Source organism: Macaca nemestrina, chromosome 1, assembly GCF_043159975.1.
Source record: "Macaca nemestrina isolate mMacNem1 chromosome 1, mMacNem.hap1, whole genome shotgun sequence".
NCBI classification, from domain to species: Eukaryota; Metazoa; Chordata; class Mammalia; order Primates; family Cercopithecidae; genus Macaca; species Macaca nemestrina.
In genome coordinates, this window is record NC_092125.1 from 214,875,775 (window position 1) to 214,892,120 (window position 16,346).

The 16,346-nt window shown below is 44.3% G+C and overlaps 1 protein-coding gene across 7 annotated transcripts in view; it reads left to right on the top strand.

Annotated features, from left to right (window-relative positions):
* Positions 1 to 16,346, top strand: part of LOC105483121 (ubiquitin protein ligase E3 component n-recognin 4) — a 140,140-nt gene that overhangs the window by 55,436 nt on the left and 68,358 nt on the right. The window contains exons 43-60 of one of the 7 annotated variants that reach the window (XM_071099420.1): positions 480 to 707; positions 1,066 to 1,226; positions 2,204 to 2,375; positions 2,641 to 2,842; positions 3,694 to 3,857; positions 4,314 to 4,530; positions 5,379 to 5,595; positions 6,372 to 6,404; positions 7,549 to 7,612; positions 8,046 to 8,180; positions 9,192 to 9,366; positions 10,069 to 10,152; positions 10,242 to 10,382; positions 11,283 to 11,404; positions 12,105 to 12,216; positions 14,125 to 14,255; positions 14,378 to 14,555; positions 15,010 to 15,114. In XM_071099420.1, coding sequence (XP_070955521.1) covers positions 480 to 707; positions 1,066 to 1,226; positions 2,204 to 2,375; positions 2,641 to 2,842; positions 3,694 to 3,857; positions 4,314 to 4,530; positions 5,379 to 5,595; positions 6,372 to 6,404; positions 7,549 to 7,612; positions 8,046 to 8,180; positions 9,192 to 9,366; positions 10,069 to 10,152; positions 10,242 to 10,382; positions 11,283 to 11,404; positions 12,105 to 12,216; positions 14,125 to 14,255; positions 14,378 to 14,555; positions 15,010 to 15,114 — 2,641 coding nt within the window. The remainder of the gene's footprint in view (positions 1 to 479; positions 708 to 1,065; positions 1,227 to 2,203; positions 2,376 to 2,640; positions 2,843 to 3,693; positions 3,858 to 4,313; positions 4,531 to 5,378; positions 5,596 to 6,371; positions 6,405 to 7,548; positions 7,613 to 8,045; positions 8,181 to 9,191; positions 9,367 to 10,068; positions 10,153 to 10,241; positions 10,383 to 11,282; positions 11,405 to 12,104; positions 12,217 to 14,124; positions 14,256 to 14,377; positions 14,556 to 15,009; positions 15,115 to 16,346) is intronic. The other 6 variants (XM_071099421.1, XM_071099424.1, XM_011743790.3 and 3 more) reach the window with 6 other exon arrangements.

Genomic DNA, 16,346 nt, shown 5'->3' on the forward strand with positions numbered 1-16,346 from the left:
TGCACTTGTGGTACCAGCTGCTTGGAAGGCTGAGGCGGAGGATTACTTGAGGCTTAGTTCAAGGCTGCAGTGAGCTGTGATTATGCTACTCCACTCCAATCTGGGTGATAGAGTAAGACCCTGTCTCTAAAAATAATAGCCATATTTTGTCACCTTTTGCTATGTTGCTGACTAGGAGCTTTCTGTCTTTAGGCAATAGGGAACTGATTCTGGTTCTACCCTCACTGTACCAAGTGCACACTTATTGCCATACTTGTTGCAGAATTTATTTGTGTATGTCTGTCCCCTACTCATTCCTTGAAGGAGAGTGAAAGGTGTTCTGTTCATCTTTATAAGACCAGTGCCTGACACTCCATTTTTTATTGAATGGAGAATGAATGCCCGTTATTGGTCAGTTCTGGCTATTTGGATTCACTAAGATATTTGGGGGATGGGACTGAGATAGATTTCCCTTATTTAATTTTTCTTCCATCCTGCAGATTTATGACCTGTCTGTTGATGCCTTGAGTCCAACCTTCTACTTTCTCCTGCCAAGCTCAAAGATAAGAGATGTTACCTTCCTTTTCAATGAGGAGGGAAAGAACATCATTGTTATAATGTCTTCAGCTGGGTACATCTATACTCAGCTTATGGAAGAGGCCAGCAGTGCCCAGCAGGGACCCTTCTATGTCACTAATGTATTGGAAATCAATCATGAGGACCTGAAGGTTAGAGCACATGTTGCTATTTCCTTCTATTCCAGATTTAATTATTTAGCAACTCCTCTTTTCTCTTTGTTCTTTTATGACATTTTTCTGTGGACTTCATCTAACTGGGTCTTTTTTTCTTTTTCTTTGTTTTTCCTTCTAACTTTCTGCCTAATAGCAAAATCTCTTATCCTTTAGGGCTAAACTAATTCAACTTCAAGTTCCATTTTTCTCAGGGTCTTTGTAAGATTTACCCACAGGGATCTCATGCTTAGAGTATGAGAGCACCTGATCATGATTGAAAACTAATAACCAGTATAACCTGGAAGTTGGTAGCCAAGGCAACGTGAATTACTGCAAATATGTGTTTTTGTGCCAGCAGGACAGTAACAGCCAGGTGGCGGGCGGCGGTGTGTCTGTGTACTACTCCCACGTGTTGCAGATGTTGTTCTTCAGCTATTGTCAAGGCAAATCATTTGCAGCCACCATCAGCAGGACGACCCTGGAGGTGTTACAACTCTTCCCCATTAACATCAAAAGGTGGGAATGAACATTTAATGTTCAACTTCCACAATGTCCGCATTCAGTGATGGATCTCCACTCCCACTATCTGCTGTCTGTTCTGAGTTTTGTGAAACTTAATTTTCTCCAGCCAACCTTTTTTTCTCCCTGCTAGATATCTTTAAAATCAAGGAACATCTGGGTTTGGCAGGTTGGGTTGTCTGCACAGTTTGTCCTCCACCCTGGAGACCCCAAGCCGTCAGAGGTAGTTTAGGGGTCCACTGTTACTTAGAAGGAAAACATATAGTTAATGTTATAAATGTGATTTTAATGTGAGAAGGGAACCTAAATTTCTCTTAGACGCTCATTCTGCCATAATGCCCTTTAAGTTTTTCTCCTGGGGGAGACTTACTCTGTTAGCAAATAGAATGTATTAGTAATGGGGGCATGGTTGGATTTGGGGGAGGAAGAGACTTTCACCAAGTTTGCAGATAATAGAGGGGTGTGTAAGGTAGTGAGAGTTTCACTTAGGGAGGAGGAAGAAGAGGCTTAAGGTATCATCCCTTGTTTCTTATCTGCCATTGATGACCCAATTGTAGCACTTTCTCTCAGGCCTTTCTTTGGGAATTACCTGGTTTGGGATGAAATAAAATGGATACCAGTTTACACTAACTCGATGTTTTTGGAGATCCTGACAGGACATTGGGTCATTGCCTTAGGCAGCTCCATGGCCCTCTAAAGTTGACAGCCTCTAGGCACATAGGGCCACCTGTTCTTCAGACATGGAACCTCACAGTGGAGATTCCAAAGGAGGACTGCCCTGCCAGAAGCACCATTGGGGTGTATGAGCGTGTGTGCATGGCTTGGAATAAAACTGACCTGTGGATAATCTGACTCCCTGGCCAAGGATATTGCTTTGGAGTCACGTAGCCAGTTAGAGGATGGTTTTTAGGTCAAGAAAAGAACTATTGAATGGTGATTGACACTCTAACTGTGGCCAGTTTTGTTGTCTGCAGTTCCAATGGTGGCAGTAAGACTTCTCCTGCTCTTTGCCAGTGGTCTGAGGTGATGAACCACCCTGGCTTGGTGTGCTGTGTCCAGCAAACTACAGGGGTGCCGCTGGTAGTTATGGTGAAACCAGACACTTTTCTTATCCAGGAGATTAAGACTCTTCCTGCTAAAGCAAAGGTCAGTGCCAGATTTTCCCATTCATTACTTTGCTGTGAACCTGATCTCTTTTTATATTTGTTTATTCATTTCACTTCCCCAGCTCTTTCAGTGGAGGCCCATAAAAGATTTTCAGTTCTTTTTCTCCTAGATGCCTTTTCTTTGCCACCCTTCTGTACAGCCCCTCAACTGACTGTGAAACCAGTTGCATCTCTGCCTCTTTTTCTGTGTGGATGCTGATCTGTAGGTGTGGGAACTACGACCCTCCTTTGTCCTCTCCTCCTAGATCCAAGACATGGTTGCCATTAGGCATATGGCCTGCAATGAGCAGCAGCGGACAACAATGATTCTGCTGTGTGAGGATGGCAGCCTGCGCATTTACATGGCCAACGTGGAGAACACCTCCTACTGGCTGCAGCCATCCCTGCAGCCCAGCAGTGTCATCAGCATCATGAAGCCTGTTCGAAAGCGCAAAACAGCTACAATCAGTAAGGCTCCTTAGATGACTTGTGGGGGAGTAGGAATGGTGGTCTTCTAGACAGTGACTCAGAATAGACTGTTGCAAATATCTGTGAAGAAATGGTGACTGTCTTACTTGCACATTTTGTAAAATTAGAGGTATGTGCTAGCTAATTTCCCAAAAGCAGAGTCACAGTTCTAAGTGGCAAGCACCCATTGGCTGCCTGTTTCAGGCCACCGGTTCTTTGGTGCCTAGTAACGAGTTATGTCCTGGACCTTATTTGAGAGATTGTTCTCTCTAGGTTTAGGGAGAATGACTTCTCTGAAGAATGGAACTGATTGAAGTATAGATCTCTTCAGTTGGTTAATTTCCCACTGAGTAGTGAAGAGCCCACCACAGGTCTCTGAGCTGGTGGTCTAGCACTTGACTGACTGAGGACTCTTCAGGAAAGTGAAAGCTTGAGTTTAGCAGTGAACGAATCCAGCTAAGCAAAGACCATTACAGGGATCATCACATTACCTTAAATTTGCTCTAGAGTACATTTCAAAAGAATTTTGGTTTATTCATTTACATTCTCCTATAAAGAAGTAGTTTCTATTGTTTATTTTAAATAACCCAGTTATGGGAAAGCCTATTGTTATTAACTGTACACCCGATACCAATGCCAGATTTCTTTGTATTGCTAGGACATGTCATAGTTAGGGATAATAACCATTGAAGAGCTAACCACATGTAGGCATTATGCTGATGCAAATGTATAATCCAGAGTTTGTTTAGATTAGAGTGTGAGTGTGGGCTCTGTCTGGGAGGAGTCTTTACCAGCGGTGTCGGGTCAAAGGTAGGAGAGACTCTCTGACGATCTGGTATCATTCTCTGCAGCAACCCGCACATCTAGCCAGGTGACTTTCCCCATTGACTTTTTTGAACACAACCAGCAGCTGACAGATGTGGAGTTTGGTGGTAATGACCTCCTGCAGGTCTATAATGCACAACAGATAAAACACCGGCTGAATTCCACCGGCATGTATGTGGCCAACACCAAGGTGAGAATGGCACTGAACTGGGATCAGTCCCTGGGTAAAAGGATTCATAAACAATATGGTTTGGGAATACATCTCCTTTTAGAATGCAAGTATGGAGTATATACTCGCAGTCACAACCCTCGGTTCTAGTTAAATGGTTCCTTAGAAAAATGGATATTCTCACTCACTTGGCAAAGGACTTGTACAGGTTGGGTTTCCACCAGTACCAGCAGGATTACTGTGTAGAGGACACCAAAGAGGTTGTTAATGCTGGGGAGAAGGAAGCCTGACGTTGAAGAGAATCTGCTCTCTTTTCCTATTTTCCCATTCTTAGAAACAAGGAAGTCATTACCGGGGAGTTAAAAGGATAAGATTTAATGAGCTTCACATGTTGAGACAATGTCAGAGAAGAAGGAGTCCTAGTTCAGACTTAAGAACTTCCGTTAGTTTCTTGATGTGTGCCTTGTCTCCCTACAGCCTGGAGGCTTCACCATTGAGATAAGTAACAACAATAGCACTATGGTGATGACAGGCATGCGGATCCAGATTGGGACTCAAGCAATAGAACGGGCCCCATCGTATATCGAGATCTTCGGCAGAACTATGCAGCTCAACCTGAGTCGTTCACGCTGGTTTGACTTCCCCTTCACCAGAGAAGAAGCCCTGCAGGCTGATAAGAAGCTGAACCTCTTCAGTGAGTCACCAACCCCTGGTGCAGACTCTGTCCTCATTGTGACTGCGAAATTGGGAGCCACTGGTCTGTGACTCTCCAATATTCTGGGATCTCTCCACTCTACTGGTTTTTCTGTCCTTTTGTCAGGAAACTTTGAGCTTCATTTGAAATATTAAAGAGGCAAGGTGACAGGAAAGGAGTACACTGGAGCATGGTAGCAGTAAAGATAGGGCTGCACTTCATTAAGTATTCATTTCTATAGTGTTGTGTCTGCCTCACTAACGGGGCTACTTCTGTGTTTAGGCTGAGAGGAGGCAGATTGACATGAAATTGCAAGGCTTTCTTAAAGCACAGAGGAAGACCTCAGGTCCACGTGGCTGAGAGATGGTTAGCAATGGCTTGCTATGCCACTGAAAACTACACCCTCAGAATACAAATCCTTGAGCCTTACTCAAGACTGCATTTCTCTGTCAATTATTGGCCATGGTCTGATACGCTTTCTCCTAGATATAGTTGCTGTTAGTGAGAATGGTCATGATCTGTACTTTGAACAAAGAAAGTGTGTAGAGACACTTGGGAGTGAGGGGTAGGGGATACAATACTCTGAAGCAAAAGAGGACCCTTACAGTGATGATTAGGGACTCTTCTGAGTAGGAGATGTAATTGACTTTTGGTCCCTGGAACTTTCTCCACATGTATTCAGCATCTATACACGATTAAAGTGCTGTGAATATCTCAGAAGATAAAGTTTCTCTATGTCTGTAAAATTGACGTGATTTACTTCTTTGCTCCAACTGTTCTGGTCTTTGATTTGGAGGGGTGGCTCTTTAGAGAATGTGCTTCCTAAAGTCCTCTCTTGCTTATTGCAGTTGGGGCCTCGGTGGATCCAGCAGGTGTCACCATGATAGATGCTGTAAAAATTTATGGCAAGACTAAGGAGCAGTTTGGCTGGCCTGATGAGCCCCCAGAAGAATTCCCTTCTGCCTCTGTCAGCAACATCTGCCCTTCAAATCTGAACCAGAGCAACGGCACTGGAGATGGCGACTCAGCTGCCCCCACTACGACAAGTGGAACTGTCCTGGAGAGGTACCAGTGCTGGCAGGGGGTGGCTTCAGTTTTTACATCTTCCACTCACTGCAGAACCTTCCCGTGTCTTGAGAGAGCCAGCTTCTAGTAACCATCTCAAGGCTAGCCTGGGATTTTTTCAAGTTTTCATACAACTCGCCCATATTCAGTGTCTCTTTAGTGTGCAGACAAAGCCTGAAAAATGTGCTCAGAGTCATGTGACACCAGAGTCTCTCCCTGGGCAGAAGTTCTGTCCCTTCTCTTAATGCTCAGGTACCCTTTAGAGTAGCCAGAGGCCACAGGCTAGATGATGCTTAAGCCAGTATTCTAGATTAGGATCCAGGCTTGCTGAAATGATAGGAAAACATCCTCCCTTCCATTCTGAGCTCATCATCTTTTCATCATCTTTCTCTGCAGTAGCTACTTCTGTGGTAATAACATTGCCAGCAAAGAGGCTGTCTGCTGCCTCTTGTAGCAGAGTCCAGAGTTTCCTTAGTCTCCCTACAGTGGCATTCTTAAGCATTGTGCTTGGCTTCTTTGTGCTAGGTAGCTGCTGGTTTGCCATGGTAGATGAAATACCGTAATTCATGATGTGAGATTTTGAGTTTCTTACATTGTAAGTCACAAGAATAGCCTTGCTTGGAATCACTGCCTCCCACCAGCAGCCTCCTCCCTCCCTTCCTTTCTCTTTCTTTTTCCCCGATACCCTATCCATACATGGTTGCTTAGGATGTGTTTCCAGGTTTCTCTGAGCTTCACATTTTTTTCCTTTTTTTTTTCTTTGCTTCTCCCCCAAGTTCTGAAACTGAGTCCCTAACCAAGCTGGACCGGTTAGTATGCCCTCTTTCTTTTCTCTGCACGAGTGAGTGTGTGTCAGAGAGCAGTGTAACCAATGGTGTGGCTTTGCATTGATTCTGCTTCTGTTGAAGAGTCCTGCTGCTTCTTTCTGTTCTGGTCATTGCATGGCTACAGAGCTGTCCCTGTGTAAAAATGGAGTACATGGAGGATCGTAAGTGCACTCTTGGTGTTGGCCATGTCAGACACTCTCTCAACTCTCTCTTCCTTACCCTAGTACTCTCTGCTCCCTTTCTAAGTGGATGAAAAGGGGGTTCAGGGTAGAGGGATTAGCAGCAAAGTCCTACCATCTGATAACCCACTAGAGAGCTCGTTCTATCCAAATTTATTTTATGCCTCAGGTTCCTCTTCCCTAGTTCTTTATTGCCTTCCTCTACCCCTTAACCCTTTTCTTTCCAGTTACCTTCTGAATACTTTTCTTTCTCTGTCCAGAGCTTCAGCTGTCAGGATGTTATTCTTTTTACTATGCCACATTAAATTGAAAGGAGTAAACCCTGGGGAGCATGTTACTTGGTACCCTTTAATAGTAGTAGTTGGGTTTCCTATTCCTTTCCTAAGGGGAAATCGCTCAGTTTTCTAAAGATGCTTTGTATTTACCCCTTGAATGTTGGCAATTGGCATGCACCTAAAAAATAGTTTGTTCTCTCCCCTATACTTAGGGACTCATAGGAAATGCCTTTGTGCATATATAACTTTAAACTTTCCAATATAAGAAGATGGTTTTTACCTTTCCCTTTGTGTATCCTTTTGCCCACTGATCTCTGGGCACCTGAGCTTCGGGTCCCATTGCATCAAGACTGTTAAGCCCATCTCAGTGATCCCTGCCACAGGCAGCTGAAGGAAGCACATTTATCCTCTTTGAGGAAGAAAAGCCCCGTCTTTGAGTTACGGATTATGAACATGGCCTCAGGTTGATCTCCGAGCAGGAGCCAGGTTTCTCCTGGCCTGTAACATAGGAAACGATATGCATGGTGCCTGTGGCAGGTCTTATTGTGCTTTGATTTTGTATTTGGCATTCATTAGCTGTCCCCAAGGTCCTCATGACTATAGTTTGCTTAGGCTAAAGCGCAAGGCGGAGAGAACGGTGTTGTACTCAAGCCAGGTTTTCTGTCTCCCCAGGCTGGTTGTGAGTTCTTTAGAAGCCCTGGAAAGCTGCTTTGCCGTTGGCCCAATCATCGAGAAGGCAAGTCACTTTTTCAAAGCACATGGAAGCTTTCTGAAGAGGCAGGAAGTCAGTGGAGTTGTCTGAGGCCCTGAGGCCTCGCAGCTAAAGAACATTTATAGTAGCATAATCTTGATTTGCTAAGAAGCTCCAGAGAAGTCTTCAGCTTAAGGCCTCATGTCCTACTTTTAGGGCCCATAGTGAGCGTGTGTCATAGAATAGGATGCGTGTTGGTACAAGAACACTGTTCTGGGAATCATGAGCTTGGATTCCATTTCCTCATCTGGTAGGAAGGAGGATTATAATTTCTGAATTTTTTTTTTTCTCTTTGCAGTCCATGGAGCATAACCTAGCCCTGGTGGCCTAGAAGGAAGGAAGGGCAGGCAGAGTGTAGATAGTTCATTCTGCCTCGAGTTGGTGGGGTTAGTGATAACCTTGCCGTCTTTTGCCTCAGGAGAGAAACAAGAATGCCGCTCAGGAGCTGGCCACTTTGCTGTTGTCCCTGCCAGCACCTGCCAGTGTCCAGCAGCAGTCCAAGAGCCTTCTGGCCAGCCTGCACACCAGCCGCTCGGCCTACCACAGCCACAAGGTAACTGTTCTCTCTCAGGGATGCCTGTGTAGGAAAGGAAATTGCAGTGCTGACAGGGAATCAAATAAGTTAGCTTTTCATTGTAAAGCAGCAGCACAGCAAAGTAAGGTAAAGAGAGGATAGCATTCAGATTAGACTTACATTTTACAGAGTTTGTCCTGAGAAATTCTCAAGTGCCACTCAAAACTGAGGATAAGCCAGTGACTGGGCCCCTGGTTTATACTTATTTTTCTGTCACTCTAACAGGATCAACAAGACTTAAGAAAGAGAGGGAGGGACATTGAGTGTGGGTGGCCTTCTCACTGGAAAAGGGTGAGGTGAGGGAGTCCCTCAGGAGACAGACTGCTAGTGTTTTCCCTCCCTCAGCTGTGGCGTAACACGAGAGGTGCACTGTCCTTGTTGGTGAGACAAGTGTTGCATAGTTGTTGGAGTGCCTCTGATGGCAAAATCTGGGGAAAGAGGGTATCACTTATAAAAGAAAGGCATTGCCAAAGGAGACAAATTGGGCCAATTTCTGTAGATGGAAAAGATGACAGTTCAGACCCCTGAGGAAGAAAGGCTCTGAGAGGAACCATCAACCCAGAGCTTTGGTTAGCTTCTGTGCCTCCAACCCAGGGAACTGAAAAATGTGAGTTTAACCTGCTGAGCCTCTCGAGGAAAGGCAATTTTGGAAACACTGTCCTTGGGTAATATGAATTTGCTAGGAAATGGCTCTTCTGTTGTAGGAGAAAGAAATCCAGCAGTTCTGGAGAACTGAGTAGATTTGAATTTTCCCATCATACTTTGATACTGCAGGGTTTTTAATTTTTTAATAACATTAATATTTTATGTATTAAGAAACTTAACTATATGGGGCTGCTTTGAAGATTTGTTGTAGGTGATTGGTGTTCATTGGCCTGTTCTCTTGAGAGGAGGTAATAATCCTGGTGATCTGCCAGCTTTTCTCTCCTCTTTGCTTTTGTACCCAGCTCTTGCTTATGGCTGACCCTCTGTGCCCCTGTTGTTTTATAGGATCAGGCCTTGCTGAGCAAAGCTGTACAGTGTCTGAACACATCCAGCAAAGAAGGCAAGGATTTGGACCCCGAGGTGTTCCAGAGGCTGGTGATCACAGCTCGCTCCATTGCCATCATGCGCCCCAACAACCTTGTCCACTTTACGGAGTCAAAGCTGCCCCAGATGGAAACAGGTGAACTTGGCCCCTATGGCCGTGGTCCTGAGATCTGCTTCATATGCCTATTTACCCTCTCTTCCTTACTGTTCTTACTGGCCTCTGACTGACTGCATGCTCAGAGACAAGGATTTTGCTTCTTGGTCTTTATACCTTGTAGGGCCTTTTGACATTGAAATTGTACCATTTTAAACACATTCTTTTTCCAGTGCTTATCCTTTTGATTATCCTTGAGTTTAATAGACATCAGATATAATCTGTCTCTGAAGTTACTACCTCTTAGGAGCTTCAGGGGAAAGCTAAGCTTGGTTGGGCCCTGGTTGCTTTGAAGCATCTGTGACATATCTTTCACTTTCATGCTGTTCTTTTGCCAGTGCTATTATTAATATGTGTAGCAGCTTTCTCAGTGCTTAGTGCTGTTTCCTCATCTCCTTTTCTGTTGGCTGGGTAGCAAACCTGTTTTGTCATTGTCAAATTGAGCTGATTGCTGCCTTTACAATTCTCTGTTATTTACATGCTCCATCGTCATCCTGTTCCTCCTTTTAATACTAGAATCCCAGAATTATTCTAGAGAAATCTCTAGAATGTTCATATGTTCCTCTAGGTTTTAGAAGTTGAACAGTTGGAACTGAGATCTTTGAATCTGCTGTAAACATCCTAAATGCTCCCCCTTCTACTTAATTCTAACATACAATGTTTTCTGCGATATTCCTTTCCCAGACTGTTTTTTTCCTAGATGTGCCTGCTGGAGTCTAGGGATAGTTGGCATATTGATTGGGCCCCCACTTGAAACTCCCTCCCCAGGCAAGCTTCCTTGACCTGAGTTAACCTTAAAACAAATTAAATTCCACCTCAGATTTACCATCGTTGATAATTTTCTTTCTCCTGCTTAGAAGGAATGGATGAGGGGAAAGAACCGCAGAAGCAGTTGGAAGGAGATTGCTGTAGTTTCATCACCCAGCTTGTGAACCACTTCTGGAAACTCCATGCATCTAAACCCAAGAATGCCTTCTTGGCACCTGCCTGCCTTCCAGGTATGTTAAAAGGGATATTTGAATCTTGGTAATGAAGCCTGATGTAAGTTCTGTCTTTGAACAGCCATGACCATTAGCCATTAGCCTTCATTCTCCATAATCCATTTCTTCCAGAATTCATAATTGACAAGTAGAAGTCTGTGAGATAAATGCAATGTTCCTGAGGAATTTAGCAGTGTGGCACAGTGGGATTTTCTTGTACCATATCTTTTCACTGGGGTTGAATATTTTACATAAAGAGGCACTGTGTGTGTGTGTGTGTGTGTGTGTGTGTGTGTGTGTGTGTGTGTCTGTGTGTCTCCTCACTGGTTTATCATTGTTTTAAAAAATCTTTGATAACTTGGCTTAAAGCCAGCTCAAAAGGCAAAAGTATCTTGAGGACTATTATATTTCTTTTGGTTTCTAACTTCTTATACCATTGAAAATTCAGATTGAAGGGTAAGGGTTTGAATAGCAATATAGAAAAGTAGGATGATCCTGGTGCTCATTCATGTTTGGAGGACACTTGGGTGGGTGAACCTAAAAGGCATGTCAAGGTCATGTTTTGTCATCACCTGAGGTTGGAGGATATTAGAGGACATTTAGTATCTGCCTTCCTCTTCATATTTCCTTGCCTTGTCTTTTGATATCCAGAGAGAGTGGACAGCTACTTATTTCTGTGACTCAAGATATCTGGAAAGGCTTTTGAGGACAATTTGGGAGATTAGGAAACTGTTAATGAAACAAATCACAAATAATACTGACAGGCTACTGTGTGTGAGTGAGTGTGTGTGTGAGTGTTTGTCATTTTGTTTGCATGACCTTTTATGCGGAGATAAAAAGCTACACTTTTGTCTCAGACTCTCAAGTAGTTAGAGCTTTTTGCTCCAGATTTTCAAATAATGTTTGTGTCTCCTTTAGGCCTAACTCATATTGAAGCAACTGTCAATGCTCTGGTGGACATCATCCATGGCTACTGCACCTGTGAGCTGGATTGTATTAACACAGCATCCAAGATCTACATGCAGATGCTCTTGTGTCCTGTACGTAGCATTACAATCCCAGAGAGCTCTCAGCAGCCAGGGAATGTCTGGAAAATTGTTTTTAGCTTGCTAAACTAATGAAATAAAATAGATTTAAAGGAAGCTGAAGGGATGAAGTTTCGAATATCAGTAAAAGCTTTAAGATCTTACTCCATGGAAGAGAAAGATTTGCAAAGGGGATGGGCTTAGTCTCTCTTGTTCAGTGCTGAATCACCAGGGATTGGCCTGCTGCTTGCTGCATAGTAAGTGCTAGGTAACTCAGTGAATTGTGACTTAAATGAGGGCATGAATGAAAGAAGTACATCAAGATTTCTATTTCCAGTGACCCTTTCACAGAAGCTTAGTGTTAAAACTACTGATTTTAGCACAGAGCTAAGATGCGCACTTGGGGGCCTGATCATCTGATAAAAAGCCAAAGCCTTTTGTAAGGGGCCAAAATGGCCTCAGGAGCGAATGACCTGCCAGTCTATCCCCAGGAGCTGAGAGACAGGAAGTTAGTGAATGGCTCTTTTATGTGTGCCAGGTCAGGAACGGGGGATTAACTTAACCTGCTGATGTGCCTGCTGTCCGCTGGGTTGCAGGTGAGAGTAGAGAGGTATCCACATGTGTGGGAGTGAGTGACCAAGAAAGGAAAGTGTTTTATAGAGAGTTTCATGAATAATACGAGACCAAAGCGTGACAGTTTCCTTTTAAACCTCAGGATCCTGCTGTGAGCTTCTCTTGTAAACAAGCTCTAATTCGAGTCCTAAGGCCCAGGAACAAACGGAGACATGTGACTTTACCCTCCTCCCCTCGAAGCAACACTCCAATGGGTAATGTGAGGTCTGGGTTTAGGCTCAAGCCTGTATTTGGGAGGAGGGGAGAGAGGGAGGTACAGTAGCATTAGACATGCTGCGCATGTTGACCAAGGTCCTGGAGACTTTTGTTTATGTATCTACCTTTTTTCTAATGCTACCTCACCCCATAAAGAATTTAAGGTGGCACATCAAAATGTATATGGTAAGTAGAATAAAAATAAAGATGAGAGGCCATGGCTCACCTAACAACCATGTAGGACCTTGTGAGGTGGCTGAAAGTTTCCTAAGAGCCATAGCAAAAATAAAAGCACAGTGACCAAAGACAAAACAAAAATGTAACTTTTCTTGCGATAGAAGCTCTTCATTAAATGTCCATTTTGTTGCCAAAGGGGCAGAATCCTTAGTGGACTTACCTACAATAAGTTGGATAGCAAATTTCACAGGAGTTTCCCTCATGATACACTTGGACACAGTCAAGGGCATAACATTTTACGATTCAGTAAAGGCAATTCTAAAAGGTGTCTGAATAACAGAATTATATAATTCTGGTTACTTGGCTTGATTTAGAAGTAAATTTCAAATGAAAGTCACTCTGTACCTTTACATTTTCTTTTCTTTTCTTTTTTTTTTTTTTGAGACAGAGTCTCACTGTATCATCCAGGCTAGAGTGCTAGAGTACAATGGTACAATCTCGGCTCACTGCAGTCTGTGCCTCCCAAGTAGCTGGGATTACAGGCGTGTGCCACCACACCCAGCTAATTTTTGTATTTTTAGTAGGGACGGAGTTTCACCATGTTGGCTTAGCTGGTCTCGAACTCCTGACCTCAAGTGATCCACCCGCCTCGGCCTCCCAAAGTGTTAGGATTATAGGCGTGAGCCACTGCCCAGCCGTACTTTTAAGTTTTCTAATAGCAATATTATAAAGAGTAAAACGTAAAATTGATTTACTAATTATTTAATCCAGTATATCAAATATGTTATTTCAACATATATTGTCAATATACAAAATTTATTAGTGAAATATTTTGCCTGTTTTGGTACCATTTTGGGAATCCAGAATGTATTTTACACTAGTGGCACATCTCCTTGTAGACAGCCATGTTTTAAGTGCTCAGTGGACAGTGCATGTCTAGAGGAATGTACACAACTTTGTGACTTTCAGACAGTCTTCCTTGCATATCATTTATCTTGTCTAAGTTTGTGGCTCTTTTCTCTAGCAAGAACCTAGAGTGGAGATAGTTTATGTTTCTAAGGGACATATTTACATGCTTTAGCAATCCATTGAGTGGAAGATGAGGTCTCTATCCTCTTCTGACAATTAGGAGTCTCACCTGGACATCTTCCTTATTAGAAGGCCTTCTCACCTTCACACAAAAGCTGGCACAGGCAGGACCTGCAGTGGTATCCTTGGTTTCCAGTCAGTGGTTTTACACTTCAGTTCTGGTTCTTTTCATAATACTTACATAGTGTGAAAATCTCACTGACCTAGTTGTTTTAGAAAAAAGTAGTGAAACAAATTCTAATCTGTCATGACAGACAAAAGGTAAAGATCCCAATCATATGATTTTTCCTGTCTTATCCAAGGTCTCCTGAGAGTTAGTGGGCACTTGAGGGGCCTCCTGGTTTTAGATCTCTCGGCTTTATGGAAATCCCTTTGGAATCCAAGGTTGTTTCCTTCACTAGCTGGAAAACATTTTATTTTTGTGGGGGGCAAGCTGTCACAGCCGCCTCCATCTTCCCAGATGCTATAGGTCCAAGAAGTAAGAGAACAAGGCCAGGCATAGCACCCCGGAGTTCTCCCACTAAAGCCCAGGGTGCTAGCTGGTAGCTTGGCCAGGCTTTTTGTTGCCACATGACTTATCGCACCATGTGCCAAAGGAGGAAAGCAAGCACCTTCAGGTGACTGGGGTTTCTTTGACTCAGGAGACAAGGATGATGATGACGATGATGATGCAGATGAGAAAATGCAGTCATCAGGGATCCCGAATGGTGGTCACATCCGTCAGGAAAGCCAGGAACAGAGTGAGGTGGACCATGGAGATTTTGAGATGGTGGTGAGTCTCTGGCAGCAGGAGAAGGGGAGGAGGAGCTTCAAAACTCTCCTCTAGCTCTTATTCAGTGGACTTCCAAAAGTTACCATTTACCGTGGGACACTGACAGAGCTTTCTCTCTGCAGTCTGAGTCGATGGTCCTGGAGACAGCTGAAAATGTCAACAATGGCAACCCCTCTCCCCTGGAGGCCCTGCTGGCAGGCGCAGAGGGCTTCCCCCCCATGCTGGACATCCCGCCTGATGCAGATGACGAGACCATGGTTGAACTAGCCATTGCCCTGAGCCTGCAGCAGGACCAACAAGGTAGAAGGCCATGCCAGGAACAAAGCAGCCCATTGGCCTTGCGCAGGAAAAGAGGGTTTGGCAGTTACTGATATCCAGCTGACTTAGCTTGTCCCCAGATTTGGGGAGAGGTTGATCTGGGTGAGAGCTGTTCAGAGATACAGGTGGAGAGTGAGAGGGCTGTGGTGGGAATTTCAGTCTGAGCGCTAATCTCATAGTTTCTGCCAGTTTGGGTTATTTCCTCTCGAATCTTAGATTCCTCCAGCCTGTGTCCTGCCTGAGCTGAAGGAAGCATTCCACCATCTCTGTAACTGAACTTGGTGGGTGGACAGCAGTGGCTGTTGGCTAACTTCCTCTAGGCCAGAGGGGGTCACATGCTGGTGTTTGGAGACTCTTGAGGGCAGCACGTGGCCAAAGCAGCACTGTGGATGGGACCTGGAGGGGATGTTGTGCTCACTCTCCACTTGTTTCCCAGGCAGCAGCAGCAGTGCCCTGGGCCTGCAGAGCCTGGGACTGTCCGGCCAGGCACCCAGCTCTTCCTCTCTGGACGCAGGAACCCTCTCTGACACCACAGCATCAGGTAACTGTCCACAGCAAGGAGCACGGCTCAGGGCCCCAGGACCCTCAGGCCTTGTCTCCACTGCTGTGAGAGTGTAATGGGCAGCTGCTTTGACAGGCCATTCTGGACTTCCTGCTTCTGCCTTGGCTTTAGAAAGATGGGTGTGGAGGGTGTAGTGCTGTGGCTCGGCCCTGCTGCGCACAGCTCCGCTTCCTCACACTTTGCATGCTGCCTGGCTTCAGCTACTTCCCCACGGAAAAGCCGAGAGAGCGGCATGCAGGCTGATCAGCTACAGGGCTTCCACTTCAGCTTCCAGCGTTCTTTGTCAGAGCTCTAACAATTTAGACAGTATTAAAAGAGAGACAAGAAATAGAACTCATACTTTTTACTTTTTTTATCTTCATTTGCAAATGAAAGGAGAGCTACAAGAAGCTAGATGGTACTTCAGAATTCTTGGTCCATGTGACCAACCATCAGGGATCTATGAGCTTGAGAGAGAGGGTTTTTGTGGACAATTGAAATCTATAGGAAATCTCCAGAACTCATCTGCTCTTTATTTTCAATCTTTTCCCTAATCTGATTAAAAAAAAATGTTTAATGAATAGAGAGTTGGACCAAATGGAGATACCTGGTCAACCCCTGAGTAATTTAAGGGTTGATTTATAGTTTTTGAGACTGATGCTTCCTTGTGTTTTTTTTTTTTTTTTTCTTTTCTTTTGGAAGTTTTAGCCTGGGTAGATAAGAAAGGGAGAGAGCGGCTGGCCCCACCTGCTGCCATGGCTTGTTGCTTTTCTCAGGTCTCTTTAGTTGCTGCCATTTCAGGCTCTGAGGTTGCTGTTGTGTTGTGCCAGTCGTGTTCCCGCTGTGCTCTGTGGCTGTCCTGGCTTTCCTCCCCCATGTATCTCATCCAGCATTTTCCTCCTGTCTCAGCTCAGCCCTGATCCTGGATGCTGTGGCTGTCTCTGGGGAATTTCCTTGCTTCATTATTAGCATCTGATGAGGATGATTAGGAGATGTGAAATTTCCCCATGAGCTCCCCTTTGGACCACTTGCTAAAAAAAACAAAACCGGGTTGATTCAAGAGCTCATGCTAAGTGACTTCCTAACATAAGCAAAAATTGACTGATTTCAAAACAAATCTCATTAAAATTCAGAGTTCTATGCTTTGAATGGTAATGGCTAGTTTCAGATCTCTCAGCAGGTGTCAGTAACACCTAAACAATGGTAACCATGAAGCATTTTAGCTAGAAAAC